The sequence below is a fragment of the Natator depressus genome, chromosome 18 (genome assembly GCF_965152275.1).
Source record: "Natator depressus isolate rNatDep1 chromosome 18, rNatDep2.hap1, whole genome shotgun sequence".
NCBI classification, from domain to species: Eukaryota; Metazoa; Chordata; order Testudines; family Cheloniidae; genus Natator; species Natator depressus.
This window is the reverse complement of record NC_134251.1, coordinates 20,221,031-20,237,861: the sequence shown is the minus strand read 5'-3', so window position 1 is coordinate 20,237,861 and position 16,831 is coordinate 20,221,031. Positions and strand designations below refer to the sequence as shown.

Here is a 16,831-nt window from a genome sequence, read left to right as displayed (position 1 = left end):
GGGATGGTGGTTGCCATAACTTCAGGTGGTTTTATGCATCCCTGTTCTCTGGTATTCTATTAATAGTTGAGCATATTTAACACATCAACTCTTTTAATACATAGGCCCCAGTGCTGCAATTGTGTCCATATGTGTGGCTGCCGGAGTAGAACCCCAATGGTTCACTCACATGTTTTCTCAATGGGGGCTCGGGGCTATGGGGCTTATTCTACTGAAGTGATATAGGAAGTGATCCAAAGCCCCTGGAAATCAGTGTCAAAACGTCTTTTGATTTCAGTGCACTTTGAATTAAGTCCGTAGAGTGCTTTTTTAAAAAGAGAAATGGCATTCTTTATTTCAGTTCTCAATACCATTTTAAAACTTATCAAAATACTAATTTGAATGGATGTTCTATATTAACAAAATATATTTTACTTTACACATTCCATGTGCCTTATCAATTTTCTTTCTACAGTTATGTCTCTCTCTCAGACAATGAGAAGACTGGGTACAAAGCACGGGAGCTGAAGTCAGTGTACGTGGATGCAGTAGGACAGTATCTAAAACTCACTTTCCATAAAAATTACATCAATAGATACAACTTATACAGTCAGGTAAGATTAATTAAAATGGTGACTTGATGCTCTAGACAATATTGCAGTTGTCCAAGACTGCCATAGCAAAATGCTGCCTTGATTTATAAAATTAAAATTGCCAGTGGGAAGTTATTTTTCTGAGAATTACTCATTCACAACGTCAATTAAAAGTCTGGTGTCTCTTTTCTTTAATGTGCAAATTATTAGCTTCAATTAGCTTCAATATATAGGATTCTAAAGATTTCTATACTACACTTAAGACATTTGGATATAATCAAGAGAGCTTTCGTTTGGCACATTTTCATCCAAGCACTGCATTGTATATTAAGAGTATAGATAATATCTGAAGGTAAAAGTTCTCTTGCTGGCTGCTCTTCTATCAGATTGGCTAGAAGTGGTATTCAGTGTATCCAGAACAGACTAATCAAGTGTGCAGTTCTATGCTGTTTTTCATTTTGCGCTCTCAGTGCTTATTGTATAATACAGCCAAGACAATTAAGTAGTTACACTGCACATCTATCCAAAATGAAAGAAGCTGAGAATCACCCTCTCTAACTTTGCATACTTATCGTGTATGAATCAGACTTATGTCTACACTACGAAATTAGGTCGAATTTATAGAAGTAGTTTTTTTAGAAATCGTTTTTATATAGTCGATTGTGTGTGTCCCCACACAAAATGCTCTAAGTGCATTCAGTGCATTAACTCGGCGGAGTGCTTCCACAGTACCGAGGCTAGCGTTGACTTCCAGAGTGTTGCACTGTGGATAGCTATCCCACAGTTCCCACTGCCCATTGGAATTCTGGGTTGAGATCCCAATGCCTGATGGGGCAAAAAACATTGTCACTGGTGGTTCTGGGTACGTCATCAGGCCCTCCCTCCCTCTGTGAAAGCAATGGCAGACAATTGTTTCATGCCTTTTTTCCTGAGTTACCTGTGCAGACTCCATACCACGGCAAGCATGGAGCCCGCTCAGCTCACTGTCACCGTATGTCTCCTGGGTGCTGGCAGACGCGGTACTGCATTGCTACACAGTAGCAGCAACCCATTGTCTTGTGGCAGCAGACGGTACAATAGGCCTGAAAACCCTCCTCCTCATGTCCGAGGTGCTCCTGGCCGCCTCAGTAAGGTCGGTCAGGAGCACCTGGGCAGATATGGGCTCAGGGACTAAATTAGGAGTGACTCGACCGGTCATTCTCTTTAGTCCTGCAGGCAGTCCTATTGTACCATCTTATGGTGAGCAGGCAGGAGATGTGGATGGCTTGCAGTCCTTCTCCACCGTCTGCTGCCAGCCAAAGACGTAAAAGATAGATGGAGTGGATCAAAACAAAAAATAGACCAGATTTGTTTTGTATTCATTTGCTCCCCCCTCCCTCACTCCCTCCATAAAGTCCTGCCTGAAATACCAGAGGGAGGGATAGCTTAGTAGGTTGAGCATTGGCCTGCTAAACCCAGCGTGTTGAGTTCAATCCTTGAGGGGGTCATTCTGTGTGACGTTTGTTTTTGTTTCTCCTTGATGTAAAGCCACCCCCTTTGTTGATTTTAATTCCCTGTAAGCCAACCCTGTAAGCCATGTCGTCAGTCGCCCCCCCTCCATCAGAGCAACGGCAGACAATCGTTCCGCGCCTTTTTTCTGCGCAGACGCCATACCACAGCAAGCATGGAGGCCGCTCAGATCACTTTGGCAATTAGGAGCACATTAAACACCATGCGCATTATCCAGCAGTATATGCAGCTCCAGAACCTAGCAAAGTGAAACCGGTGAATAGGCGACGTCAGCGTGGTGACGAGAATGATGAGGACATGGACACAGACTTCTCTCAAAGCACGGGCCCTGGCAATGCAAGCATTATGGTGCTATTGGGGCAGGTTCATGCCGTGGAATACTGATTCTGGGCCCGGGAAACAAGCACAGACTGGTGGGACCGCATAGTGTTGCGGGTCTGGGACGATTCCCAGGGGCTGCAAAACTTTCGCATGCGTAAGGGCACTTTCATGGAATTTTGTGACTTGCTTTCCCCTCTCCTGAAGCGCATGAATACCAAGATGAGAGCAGCCCTCACAGTTGAGAAGCAAGTGGCGATAGCCCTGTGGAAGCTTGCAACGCCAGACTGCTACCGGTCAGTTGGGAATCAATTTGGAGTGGGCAAATCTACTGTGGGGGCTGCTGTGATGCAAGTACCCAACGCAATCAAAGATCTGCTGATATCAACGGTAATGATCCTGGGAAATGTGCAGGTCCTAGTGGATGGCTTTGCTGCAATGGGATTCTCTAATTGTGGTGGGGCGATAGACGGAACCCATATCCCTATCTTGGCACCGGAGCACCAAGCCGGCGAGTACATAAACCGCAAGGGATACTTTTCAGTAGTGCTGCAAGCACTGGTGGATCACAAGGGACGTTTCACCAACATCAACGTGGGATGGCCGGGAAAGGTACATGACGCTTGCATCTTCAGGAACTCTGGTCTGTTTCAAAAGCTGCAGGAAGAGACTTTATTCCCAGACCAGAAAATAACCGTTGCGGATGTTGAAATGCCTATATGTATCCTTGGGGACCCAGCCTACCCCTTAATGCCATGGCTCATGAAGCTGTACACAGACAGCCTGGACAGTAGTCAGGAGCTGTTCAACTACAGGCTGAGCAAGTGCAGAATGGTGGTAGAATGTGCATTTGGACATTTAAAAGCGCGCTGGCGCAGTTTACTGACTCGGTTAGAGCTCAGTGAAACCAATATTCCCACTGTTATTACTGCTTGCTGTGCGCTCCACAATATCTGTGAGAGTAAGGGGGAGACGTTTATGGCGGGGTGGGAGGTTGAGGCAAATCGCTTGGCCACTGGTTACATGCAGCCAGACACCAGGGCGGTTAGAAGAGCACAGGAGGGCATGGTGCGCATCAGAGAAGCTTTGAAAACCAGTTTCATGACTGGCCAGGCTACGGAGTGAAAGTTCTGTTTGTTTCTCCTTGATGGAACCCCCCCGCCCCTTGGTTCACTCTACTTCCCTGTAAGCTAACCACCCTCCCCTCCTCCCTTCGATCACCGCTTGCAGAGGCAATAAAGTCATTGTTGCTTCACATTCATGCATTGTTTATTAATTCATCACACAAATAGGGGGATAACTGCCAAGGTAGCCCAGGAGGGGTGGTGGAGGAGAGAAGCACCGGGAGGGGTGGTGGAGGAGGGAAGGACAAGACCACACAGCACTTTAAAAGTTTAAAACTTATTGAATGCCAGCCTTCTGTTGCTTGGGCAATCCTCTGGGGTGGAGTGGCTGGGTGGCCAGAGGCCCCCCCACCGAGTTCTTGGGCGTCTGGGTGAGGAGGCTATGGAACTTGGGGAGGAGGGCGGTTGGTTACACAGGGGCTGTAGGGGCAGTCTGTGCTCCAGCTGCCTTTCCTGCAGCTCAACCATACGCTGGAGCGTATTAGTTTGATCCTCCAGCAGCCTCAGCATTGAATCCTGCCTCCTCTCATCACGCTGCCACCACCTTTCAGCTTCAGCCCTCTCTTCAGCCTACCACTTACTCTCCTCAGCCCACCACCTCTCCTCCCGGTCATTTTGTGCTTTCCTGCACTCTGACATTGTCTGCCTCCATGCATTCGTGCGTGCTCTGTCAGTGTGGGAGGACAGCATGAGCTCAGAGAACATTTCATCACGAGTACGTTTTTTTCGCCTTCTAATCTTCACTAGCCTCTGGGAAGGAGAAGATCCTGTGATCCTTGAAACACATGCAGCTAGTGGACAAAAAAAAAAAGGACAGTGGTATTTAAAAAGACACATTTTATAGAACAATGGGTACACTCTTTCACAGTAAACCTTGCTGTTAACATTACATACATAGCACATGTGTTTTCGTTACAAGGTCGCATTTTGCCTCCCCCCACCACGTGGCTAATCCCTCACCCCTTCCCCCTCCCCATGGCTAACAGTGGGGAACGTTTCTGTTCAGCCACAGGCAAACAGCCCAGCAGGAACGGGCTCCTCTGAATGTCCCCTTAAGAAAAGCACCCTATTTCAACCAGGTGACCATGAATGATATCACTCTCCTGAGGATAACACAGAGAGATAAAGAACGGATGTTGTTTGAATGGCAGCAAACATACACTGCAATGCTTTGTTCTACAATGATTCCCGAGTACGTGCTACTGGCCTGGTGTGGTAAAGTGTCCTACCATGGTGGACGGAATAAGGCTGTCCTCCCCAGAAACCTTTTGCAAAGGCTTTGGGAGTACATCCAGGAGAGCCGCAAATGCCATAGCAAATTTATCATTAAACATGCTTGCTTTTAAACCATGTATACTATTTTAAAAGGTACACTCACCAGAGGTGTCTTCTCTGCCTGGTGGGTCCGGGAGGCAGCTTTGGGTGGGTTCGGGGGGTACTGGCTCCAGGTCCAGGGTGGGAAACAGTTCCTGGCTGTCGGGAAAACCGGTTTCTCCACTTGCTTGCTATGAGCTATCTACAGCTTCATCATCATCATCTTCCTCGTCCCCAAAACCTGATTCTGCGTTGCCTCCATCTCCATTGAAGGAGTCAGACAACACGTCTGGGATAGTGGTGGCTGAACCCCCTAAAATGGCATGCAGCTCATCATAGAAGCGGCATGTTTGGGGCTCTGACCCGGAGCAGCCATTTGCCTCTCTGGTTTTCTGGTAGGCTTGCCTCAGCTCCCTAAGTTTCACGCGGCACTACTTCAGGTCCCTGTTATGGCCTCTGTCCTTCATGCCCTGGGAGATTTTGACAAATGTTTTGGCATTTCGAAAACTGGAATGGAGTTCTGATAGCACGGATTCCTCTCCCCATACAGCGATCAGATCCCGTACCTCCCGTTCAGTCCATGCTGGAGCTCTTTTGTGATTCTGGGACTCCATCATGGTCACCTCTGCTGATGAGCTCTGCACTCATCTGCAGCTTGCCACGCTGGCCAAACAGGAAATTGAAATTCAAAAGTTCGCGGGCCTTTTCCTGTCTACCTGGCCAGTGCATCTGAGTTGAGAGTGCTGTCCAGAGCAGTCACAATGGAGCACTCTGGGATAGGTCCCGGAGGCCAATACCGTCTAATTGCATCCACAGTACCCCAAATTCGACCCAGCAAGGCCAATTTCAGTGCTAATCCCCTTGTCGGGTGGAGTAAGGAAATCGATTTTAAGAGCCCTTTAAGTCAAAAAAAAAAAAAAAAAAAAAAAAAAAAAAAAAGGGCTTCGTCGTGTGGACGGGTGCCGGGTTAAATCGATATAACGCTGCTAAATTCAACCTCAACTCCTAGTGTCGACCAGGGCTTATGGCCCTAAAAGGGGAGTAGCAGACCACTACACCATGTTGTTTCTAGCCAAGTTACCTTTAGCTAATTTAATAACAAATTGTTGAACATATGCATCTTACTCTTACAATGACCTCTTGTCTATATATATTTGGGTGCATAGGGCCCATAGACTGTATGAATTTAAGTAATTCACTACTAGATAATTTTCAGAAAGTGATAAAAAATATTTTAGAGGTGCCAGCACAAGCTGTGTAATGGCGCAGTGCACGTTATAAAATGATGTTGTTCAAGCCTTCATAAAATACAAGTAAAGTAATAGTGGTCTTGTATTTCTTTTTAATTCTACCTTAGGTTGCTCTGGTAGCAATAAATATAATTGGGGAACCTGCAGACTACAGCAATGACAGCAATAACGTAAGTATATAAAGTAAATTATGGAAGAAAGTTTCCATCTCAAACATAGACTGTCTGTTGAATGTTGCTACACATACTTAATAATGATGTGCTTCACCTAATGTAGGGTGCCTTTTGATTTTTGTTGTTGTTACATTAGTGTTGTTTAAACAGAGCTGTCATGCACTTACTTTCTGTTTTTTGGTTGGTTGTTTCTTTTTAATGTAATTTTGAAAAGAAATTCCCTTGGAAGGAGTAAACCAAAATTAGCATAACGGAACTCAGTATGTTTGGAACAAATGCTGTTGTTCTCTTATAGTACAGTAAATATAAATGATAGTTTTATTTTAAAACTTACTGTGTAATTTGCATAGAAGAGAACAGTTTTGCCATGTTTGCTTTTTACTGTTGTGCTAAACAAAACTAGTATTTTGTCAGAGATGTAGTAAAAACTCTACTAACATTGTGAGACCTTTTTATATATGTGAGTTTGTTTGAAGATACTGTTAATTCAACTTAGTTATTTAAGTCTAAAAATAGAGGCATATAGAAAAAGGCATGACATGATGTCTCACATTTAATTTTAATTGTTTGACTCTATAGTTTCTGTCCTGTTCACAAAAAAATTGGTGACATTTCATTAACCTTTTTCTTTCAAAGCCTTCAAGAGAGAAGCTGATTGACCATTACTTTGGGAACAATCTAGATGACCTAACCTTAGATGGAACATACCTTCGGTAAGATTTCTCTGCTGAGATTTGGATCAGAGGAGTTAATAAAACTAGTGACCCGATGAGCTATAATTAAAAACAATTTTAGGTGCCAGAACTTTGTCATTTCCAAGCTGTGAATTGTGCTGATTATTGTTGAACTTCAGCACTTAATTAACTTAATTATGTCTTTCATGCTTAGTGAATGAACAGAGTGCAGTCACATTCTGTTGGGTCTTATTTCTTCATCAGCTTCCCTTGTGTCTTATTTCTCAGAAACATTGTTGTTCCTTAAATGCAAAATTTGAACCCAAGCGGTTGTTACAGAATTGATAGCACTAGCTAGTCTTCTTGGCGTCTTGTTAACCAGCCCAACTTTAACTACCATGCATCCTATTTTCCTCTTTAACATTTACAGTGTGGTTGCCATCACAACATGTATGCTGGCTGTCAGGGATTCAACCAATGTGGCGGCACTGCAAATTTGGCCAGTGGTAGTTCTTCTATCAGGTGACAGATGAGGAGAGTAGTTTGGCTAACAGACTAGCCTATACTCTCCAGAAGCTAGCTAGATCTCTGAGTCTTACTGACTTACTCTCCTACCGATAATATTGTCATAGCAAACAGCCATGTCAGAGAGCACTAACTGTTTCTCCGTTAGGCTTTTTAGGCTGCATAATTACATGGCCCACATATTTCAAACCTCTACAAAAGCCATACAAATTGTGCCTACAGAAGCCCTCTTTTGGGCATGCAGATCAAGTAACTGACTCAGTTGGTATGCCAGTAAATGTGCAGTTACTTGATTTACACACATGTTGGTTTTTGCATGTGTTGGTGGTGTATGAACAATCTGTGTCCATTGCATAGGATTTTGATATTTGCCTACAATACTTTCTGCTTGTTCTGATCAAATTGATCCAATCTTAGCATTATTTGTTCAGAATAATCAGCAGATTATGAATTACCTGTATGACAACTAGAGGTCATATCACTGCATGCCTAGTACACAAAAACACTCTATCAGAATAACACAATATTTTAATTTTCAGGAATCTTATATTTCTGGATCTTTTTTCTTTGTTCATTTTAAAAATGTTAGCATCTCACTTAAAAGAAGAGACTGTTACTCTCAGTCATAAATTCATATATTTTTAAGGCCAGAAGGAACCATTGTGATCATCTAGGATTCTAGTCTGAACTGTATAACGCAGACCTTACAGAAATTACTGGGTGAAATGCTATCAAACCCCTATTTTGTGGTTGGGTTAGAGAATATATTTTTAGAAAGACATCCAATTATCATTTAAAGACTTAAATGATGGAGAATCTACCATGTTCCTTGGTAAGATGTTCTAGTGGTTAATTTCCCTTGTAAGTAGAAGGCATTTTCTTTTGAATAAAAGACTATTTTCTGTGGACACTGACAAACTGTTTACTTAGTAACATCACTGCAGTCATACCAACATCGACTAGTGCTAGAGGCGGCGTTTTCCAGTTTATCTGATTTGGAGGAAGAAGTACCTCAAATTGGATCTGGGCTGGGAGGACGAGGTTTTGGTGAATGATGGAAATAACAGGAGTATAATAATTAGCTATTACTTAGTACTTTAAACCTTCAGAGCCGTGTATAAACATTACAACAGACATCTGCTCTTCTTCCTTAGAAAATCTCAATGACCAGAGTCTTGAGGAGCTCTTTCATTTACATAGAAATGTGATAATTTAATCATATAGATGTCACTGAAAACAACAGATCACATCAAAGTCTCGTTAGTGGTAGGTCTAGAACATTGAGTTAGGGGATAACATATCCAGTAAACTTCAATGTAGAGTAAAATGGAAAATATACATTTGCTTAAATGTTATTGAACCCAACAGAAGAAATAACTCTTACAAGAGCTAAACTTGTATTTCAAAGTAAAACAGGAAAAATGTGACTTTGATGAGCCATTTAAAATAAGTGAGATCCACAGTATACTGAAGAATGAGAAAAAAATAATTGTCATCTTAATATATATTAATCTTCTCGCAGCAAAAAAAGAAGGAATATATGTAGCTGGTGCTTCAGATTAACCTCAAAAAATATATGTATATTTCTCCAGAAAACCTGACTCTATTTCACCACTGGATGATTTGGCTTTTGATATGTACCAGGATCCGGAAGTTGCTCAGATAATTCGTAAACTGGATGAGAAAAAGCATGAAGCTGTCCGTCATGAACGTTATGACTATGCCAAGAAACTCAAACAAGCTATTGCTGATTTGCAAAAGGTACTGTTTAATAACCGTCATGTCACAAATCCATGAGTTTTTCATTTGTCCATAAGATGGTCCTCAATCTTTGCAGTAAAATGCATTTTTGGTGGCTGCAGGTCACCCCTCTGGTGTGTTTAAAAATAACAAATGAAGAGTCAGACAATTGAGTTTTACAGGCTGGAATTCTATATACATTTAAAAGAATGTGATTTCCAGCAACCTTAATGACATGAAAGCACCATTTTTCAGGTTGGGGAACGACTCGGGCGGTATGAGGTAGAAAAGCGCTGTGCTGTAGAGAAGGAAGATTATGATCTTGCTAAACAGAAGAAACAGCAGATGGAAGAGTACCGCCTGAAGGTGTATCAGCAACTGGAGCTGCACAGCCTTCTGGATCCAGAGCTGATGGTAGGGATCACTAGTCATAATATAAAAATAAACACATGGTGGCTTGACTCATAGGGCTTTATCAAGTGGTATTATATGTATCTGAGAAGCTAAAATAAACTCAAGGGATAGGACTCATTAGGTAATTGTCATAGAGTATTTTTGTTAAATCTTTATTTTTTTACTTGGATTGTTAGTTGCTCATATAGCATCAGACGTTGGCTTTCTCTGCTGTTGATCTGTACTCATCTAGTTTTTCCAGCCATATACACTTAGTGGTCTATAAATAATAATGAAAAGGCACTAACAATCACAGTTACACTAGATATACTCACGTGTTTTGTCTAATTTAAAGGCCATCCAGCACAGAGTCACAGATTTTCAAGGATAAAAGAGACCATTAGATCACTTAGTCTGACCTAAATGTAACCAAGACACGTGGCTTTCTCATATTACTAAGCACCTCTTGTTGTTGCTAACGTACATGCATAAAGGGCTTCTGGTGGCTTGACTGCAAACCATAGGAGTTCAAAATGAGGACATACCACAATCCCAAGGGGTATTTATAGCTTGGAAAGCTATTGGGAAACCATTATTTGCCAATTAGGTGAGGCTCCTTATAATCTGTTGTCTTCTCCCTTGTGTTGCTTTGCTGTTATGCCAGACACCTGCATTTAGAGCCACGATTTCCACTAATTTTTATAAGTGACGTTGTGTTTGTTCGAAAGCAGCTGATGTAGTAGTGGTGACTGAGCTTCACTTTCAGCATTTTAGTTTGAAGCCATGTACGGAAATCTGATTGTACAAAATTGCCCTTTCTTGTCTCAGATCCGAAGACCTCCTGAATTTCCCCTTGAGCCTATGGTTTATTCAGTTAGCCCTCGGCAAAAGAAACCCATGCAGTCACCCCAGCATGAAAAAACAGAAGCACAGAAGACTGAGCCTTTGCCACAAGAAAAGCCACCCGAGACAACTTCTCCTGAGCCCATTGTCCTTGACCACTCCACTTCTCCTGTAGCCCAGCCACCAGCCTCTGTAGAGAGTTTTCCAAAGATAAATGTAAGTGATCTTGTTTATCTGAGTCTTCTCTGATTTGAGGCTTCCCACATTTGCAAGAGATCATCATATAATCATGTCGAGCCAAAAGTCACCTTTCTTGGCCATTTCTATAGGAATCTACCAAAGAAAATGATTTTCTTATTACATTGAGCTTCCTATAGAAATCTGATCATCTTTTGGTTATGCTGATGTCTCATATGGCATCAGAGGCTGACTTTCTCTGCTGTTAATCTGTGTTCATCTAGTAATAATGATGCTTGTGTGAGACCCTTGAAAGCCTTTACAAACATTCATGAAGATGAGTTAAGTAAGATTAGACCCAATTTACGAATAGGGAAACTGACGTAAAGAGAGGTTAAGTGACTTGTCCAAGGTCACACTGCTGACTCACTTTAGAGCTGGGCTACAACTCAGCCTGTTCCTCTAATGATCTGATAACACTCCTCTTTTAGAAATGATCATGTGTGAGTCTAGGCTCAGGGCCAAAACAGCAGCAAAGAATATGCTAGAATGAGATTGAAGAACACAGTAATGGCTTGATGTCACGTGCATCATGAGGGAAAGTAATCCAGGCAGTAATTGTAATAAAATTCTTGGAACCAGAAACACTAAGACTATGTCTACACTGCAATTAAAAACCCTAGTCTGGCCCATGCCAGCTGACTCGGGCTCACAGGGCTGGAGCTGCGGGGCTGTTTCATTGCAGTATAGACATCCAGGCTCAGGCTGGGAGCCCAGGCTCTAGGATCCTGTGAGGTGGGATGGCCTGGTGCTCAGACTACAGCCGGAGCTGGAACATCTGCACTGCAGTTAAACAACCTCTTAGCCTGAGCCCAAGTCAGATGCACCCTCCAGCTCTAGATGTCTAATTGCAGTGCAGACATAACCAGTAAGGCCAGCCCAATTTCCTCTGAAGCCAATGGAGACTCCCATTGACTTCAGTAGGAGTTGGATTGGACTCTAAGAGCAGCAATAATCTCTTTACAGCACACTGGAGTAAAATAATGTAACTGTTTATGTTGTCTTCATATCTGGAGAGTGGCTATAAATGTAATTCCATAATGTGTTTATCTTGTCTGCTTAATGTCATATAAAATATATCCTTAGTACTGACTTCCATTCTGAAAGCACTGTTGCCATGGTAACAGGATGATAAAAAATGAAAACTTCCAAACCTGCATTTAAAATGCAGGAGATACAACTCTGGAGAAAAGTCTGGATGGATTGTGTTGAAATGAATCAAAGTAGTGATGGAACAACATCAGATCTGAATCACAATTAGAATTACTTTCCTTGTCTTCTCCATTAGGTTGAATTTTTGCCTTACGATGAGAGACCTCTTCCAGCTATTCGTAAGCAGCATGAGGATGGATTTGCCTACCTTGAGCCAGAGATGAATGAAGAAGATATCAGTGATACGCCAAGAAGTGGCATCACTGGGGAACCAGAACCATTAACTGAGAAAGCGCTGAGGGAGGCCAGCCCTGCCACTGAAGTTTTCGGAGAGGCCTTGGTAAAGACCAGAAAAATAAACCATTTCACATTTATAATCCAGATCTTGAGTCATTTTAGAATTCATTTTGTGAACAAAAGCATGATGAGATAATGGCTTCATATATGTAATGATTAAATAGAACTGCAAATCTAAAGGTTGGTATTACTATCACTAGTATTAAAATCAGGTGCCTATTTTCAGCATTTACATGGCTACCTAACTTTCGGTTACTAAGGAGCTGATTACATATTATCAGAGGAATCTATTATATCTAGATAAGTTTGTGTAGATTTAGTTCATCCATTTTCAGGAGTGAGATAAGAAGACGTTTACAGATTATCTGCTCTAGAATTTGTCCTCTGATGAAAGTTTCACTGCTAGTGCCACAGCGAATGGTGCTTTGTCGGTAGATAGGTAGTTGCCAAAATCTGGGTTAGTTTGTTGAGGTTAAGGTATTAATCCCATTTCCTTTGGTATAAAGTTTCATTTTTCCTTTAAACAATTTTATGGGAGAGATTTTCAAGAATGCAAAAGAAGTAAGATGCCTCAGTCCCATTGAAAGTAAATGGGATTTGGGCGCCTAATTCCCATTTTGCCTTTGCAAGTCTCTTCCTGTGTCACACTAAATTATGCATTGACTTGCCAGATTAGCCATTTTAACAGTAATCTTGCTCTGTATCAGGTTGCAGGAGCATATTCCAAGACTTGGTCGTATCGAGAAGATGCATTGCTTGCTATATATAAAAAGCTGATGGAAATCTCTGCCAGCACATCTAAGGATGATTTAAAGAATATGCTTAGAGCTGCTGTCTTTCTTATAAGAAGAGCCATAAAAGACATAGTGTCTTCAGTGAGTAATACTGTTTCATAATAAAAATATCCTCATTGAAGCTCCAGTCCTGCACAGCCTTGTGCAAGGCTATACTCGCATGGAACAAGTTGCAGGATCAGGGCATAGTAAATGAAGGCTTTTAGTTGAGAAAATAATTGTAATTTAATAATATTAAATATCTGAATAGCCTACACTCAAAAAGGGAATGCTGTTACATTAACTTTGGCTTTGAATTATAGTTGCAATTTTACAAAAATGTGAGTTCATGCAGGTTTTTAATTGCTGCCGAATTTAGGGAACTGCATAATATACAGAGGTAAATAGTTTATAAAATGTGAGCATCTTGAGTTGTCTGTATATTGCATGCCATGAAGAATAGTGACTGTGCTCGATAAATAAGTTTTTTGTGAAACTTTTATACAGCACTTAAATGCTATAGTAGAAAGAGAAACTTAGGTTATTTAGCAAATAATATATTTTATGGGTAAGGCTCCGTGTTTGTCACGGATTCTGTGACTTTCCGTGACCTCTGTGACTTCTGCAGCGGCCAGTGCACCTGGCCCAGGGACTGCTTGAGCAGCTCAGGGTACACCAGCCTCTGCTGGGGCAGTCTCAGGCCCTCCCACCCCTAGCAGCAGGAGTTTGGGTGTGGGGGGGCTCAGGGCTGGGGGTTGGGGTGTGGGACAGTGCTTACCTGGTCGGGGGGAGGCTCCCCGGAAGGGCGACAAAAACTCCCCTCCCTCAGCTCCTAGCTCCACGTGCTGCTTCTGCCCGCAGGTACTGCCCCTGCAGCTCCCATTGGCCATGGTTCCCAGCCAATGGGAGCTGCAGAACCAGGGCTTGGGCAGAGCGGAGGCAGCACGTGGAACTAGGAGCTGGGATCACTGCTTCCCAGGAGCCAGGTAGGAAGCCTGCCCCAGCCCCACCAACCCTCTCTCCCCGAGCCCCCGCGGCACCCCCAGGGCCACCCTCCCAAGATGACCCCTTCCTAAATTTTAGTCAGGGGTATATAATAGAAGTCATGGACAGGTCACAGGCAGTGAATTTTTGTTTACTGCCTGTGACCTATCCATGTCTTTTACTAAATATACCTGTGACTAAAATGTAGCCTTCTTTATGGATAATGATGCATCCGATGAAGTGAGCTGTAGCTCACAAAAGCTCATGCTCAAATAAACTGGTTAGTCTCTAAGGTGCCACAAGTACTCCTTTTCTTTTTTCTTTTTATGGATAATGTACCCTGTAATTATCCGCTGTGCTCCACAAAACATGAATGAAAGCTGAGAATCCTAAAATTCATCTTAAATTTAACAATTTAATTCTATAAAATACCCAAAGAACAAGTAACAGTTAAATTTGCATAGCAGAAGTGTGTAGTTAAATCAACTTGGTTCTTGCAACAAATAGTTTGTGCAGACTATCTGCCTTTACTTGAATATCTGCCTTAACTTAAGTCTTTTAATCTAGGGTTGGACAAAATCAAGGCAATATTTTCCCACATTTGTGTAAGCCAAAGTTGAGTAAGGGGCTTGAAGAAGTAACTATGGATACGATATGTACTAAAATTGGGCTATATTACTTTATAAAGTTGATACAGGGAACAGAAGAGATTGCAGAGGGGTAACTTTTAGGCCTTAGGAGATTGGGAAAGTTCAGTTTTTTCAAGAGCTTGCTGGACTTTATAGAAAATCAGTAGAATATATTGTTTGGCCCTTCACTTAAGGATTTAACTCATATTTTCTAGGGGAAAAAAACTGAGGTCGCTTCCATTACCGTGTTTTCCATATTGGTAATTCTAGACTTTTGCTGTTTCTGTTAATTCTAGAAAACAGACTGAGTGATATTACATGGAAATAGGAAATTTTAAAATATTTTTTGTTTTAATAATCTTTTTAACTCAGGTTTTCCAAGCTTCCCTGAAACTTTTGAAAATGATCATCACTCAGTATATACCAAAGCATAAACTAGGTAAACTGGAAACAGCTCATTGTGTGGAAAGAACGCTTCCAAATCTGCTTTCTAGAACAGGAGACTCCTCAACCCGTCTTCGTATTGTGGCTGCCAACTTTATTCAGGTAGGAATGTCATCTGGAAATGCATATTAGATTGACTTTTAATACAACATTTAGCTGTTTTACCCACACATATGACAGACTGAGAATGCCACCAAGACACGGACTGCATGACATCTGTCCAAAATCAAATGTAAAGTTAATATGTGAAAATGTAATAAGATATATTGGTGCTACAGTAATCAGTTTACTGCTGCTGGATTAACCTAAATAAGCTCCATATCATGGTTGTACATTTTGACGCTAAATGTTAATTACCCTTTTTGGTTTGAATGTGGTATTTCTGGTAAATACTTCATTACAGATTCCACTATCATATTTTCATGCGGATTGTTCAGAGCCACCAAGGTCTTCCAGACTCCTCGGCTGGCTGCCTCCTGAGCTGCTGAGCTCCCAAGCAGGCAGCCATGGAAGCCAGCTTGCCCTCGGGTCTGGAAGCCCTCCATCCCCAGCCCCAAGAAGGTCCACCCCAAAAGTTGCAAAACTTGGAAGCTCCAGCAACTGCTGACTGACATGGACATTCTTGTCCATTTCACCGCTATAGCAGTGGCTAAACTGCCAAGAAAGTCAATTTTAGTCAACAGCTGCCCTCTGGAAAGCGAGTTTCTTTTTTGGAAATGTAATGTGTTGGTGTATGAGAAGCAAAATATTTTTCAGGATTTCCAGTTCATAAGAAATTTCAAAATATTATGCTGAATTGGAATTAAACCATATTTCAAAATGTTGAAATATCTCGTAAACTGGAACTCCTGAGATTCATATTGTACTGCTTGTGAATGCAGGAGACAGAACTCTCACAGGATTTGGACCTAAACTGTGGACTTCACTCACAGAAGAGATAATGACCATGAACCTCACAGTAGTTGGAACTAACTCCATTTGTTTGACTTAGCTTCCTCACAATTACTTTTTCAGCAGCTTGCTCAAATCTACTGGTTGTGAAGTGCTTTCAGTCTACTACTGCAAGAGCAGAATGGACACAAAGTTTAGTTTGCCATTTTTTTTTATTATTATTATTAATTTGAGGGGTACTGCAGTGATAAGAGCTATGAAAGTACCTAGATAGTCCTTGTCTCCTATTTGTAATATGGTATAATTTTTGATTAAAAGAAAATATATTTACACTCAAACTAATTGTAAAATTATAAATAAACTTACCTGTTCTGTGACTGAATTTTAGATAATTTTATAGAGTTATTTTAACCTAATTGCAATAAAAATTAAGGGAAATTTTCAATTAGAAGTAAACAAATGATGTAAATATCAGATTTAGCAAAAGAAAAAAAGGATGCCAATTTAAAAATTGACAATCCATTCCTTGTGTGGTGGCAGTGAGCATTTGTGAACAGCTGTTGAAGAAGTACAGACTCTGTTTTCCAGTAAAACTTCAAAGCAGGAACAGTAATTCTCTGTGTGTGTGTGTGTATATGTGTTAATATAATCCCAGGAGGATACTAAGTGAGTCACTGGCTCTGGATTATTTTATCATTGCATTCATCGAGATTGGGAGAAAAGGTTTTTCTTTCACTGCAGACGTGACTCAGATTTTAACAGGGATAGTGTGAGAACTGCTCTGGTTTGTCACTCTAAAGCCAAAGGTGGCTTTTTTTTTTTTTTTTTGAATACCTCTTGGCTCGTGTACACTAGATTTGTAATTGTATACTTGAAAGGAAATGAGGAAGCCATTACTGTTGTAGTTTTGTAGCCAGGACATAGAGTACTTGGCTTGGAAAAGGAGGAAGATATACTTAGTATATTATTGCTAGCAGAAAATAAAACTT

The 16,831-nt window shown here is 41.5% G+C and overlaps 1 protein-coding gene across 3 annotated transcripts in view; it reads left to right on the top strand.

The window, feature by feature from the left end:
* Window positions 1–16,831, top strand: part of CEP104 (centrosomal protein 104) — a 42,371-nt gene that overhangs the window by 8,736 nt on the left and 16,804 nt on the right. For all 3 annotated transcript variants that reach the window (XR_012642327.1, XM_074975431.1, XM_074975430.1), the window contains exons 4-12: window positions 455–593; window positions 6,195–6,257; window positions 6,897–6,973; window positions 9,052–9,220; window positions 9,455–9,613; window positions 10,421–10,651; window positions 11,961–12,164; window positions 12,829–12,996; window positions 14,880–15,053. Coding sequence is in view for 2 of the 3 variants with exons in the window: in XM_074975431.1 (XP_074831532.1) it covers window positions 455–593; window positions 6,195–6,257; window positions 6,897–6,973; window positions 9,052–9,220; window positions 9,455–9,613; window positions 10,421–10,651; window positions 11,961–12,164; window positions 12,829–12,996; window positions 14,880–15,053 (1,384 nt within the window). In the remaining variant the exon portion in view is untranslated. The remainder of the gene's footprint in view (window positions 1–454; window positions 594–6,194; window positions 6,258–6,896; window positions 6,974–9,051; window positions 9,221–9,454; window positions 9,614–10,420; window positions 10,652–11,960; window positions 12,165–12,828; window positions 12,997–14,879; window positions 15,054–16,831) is intronic.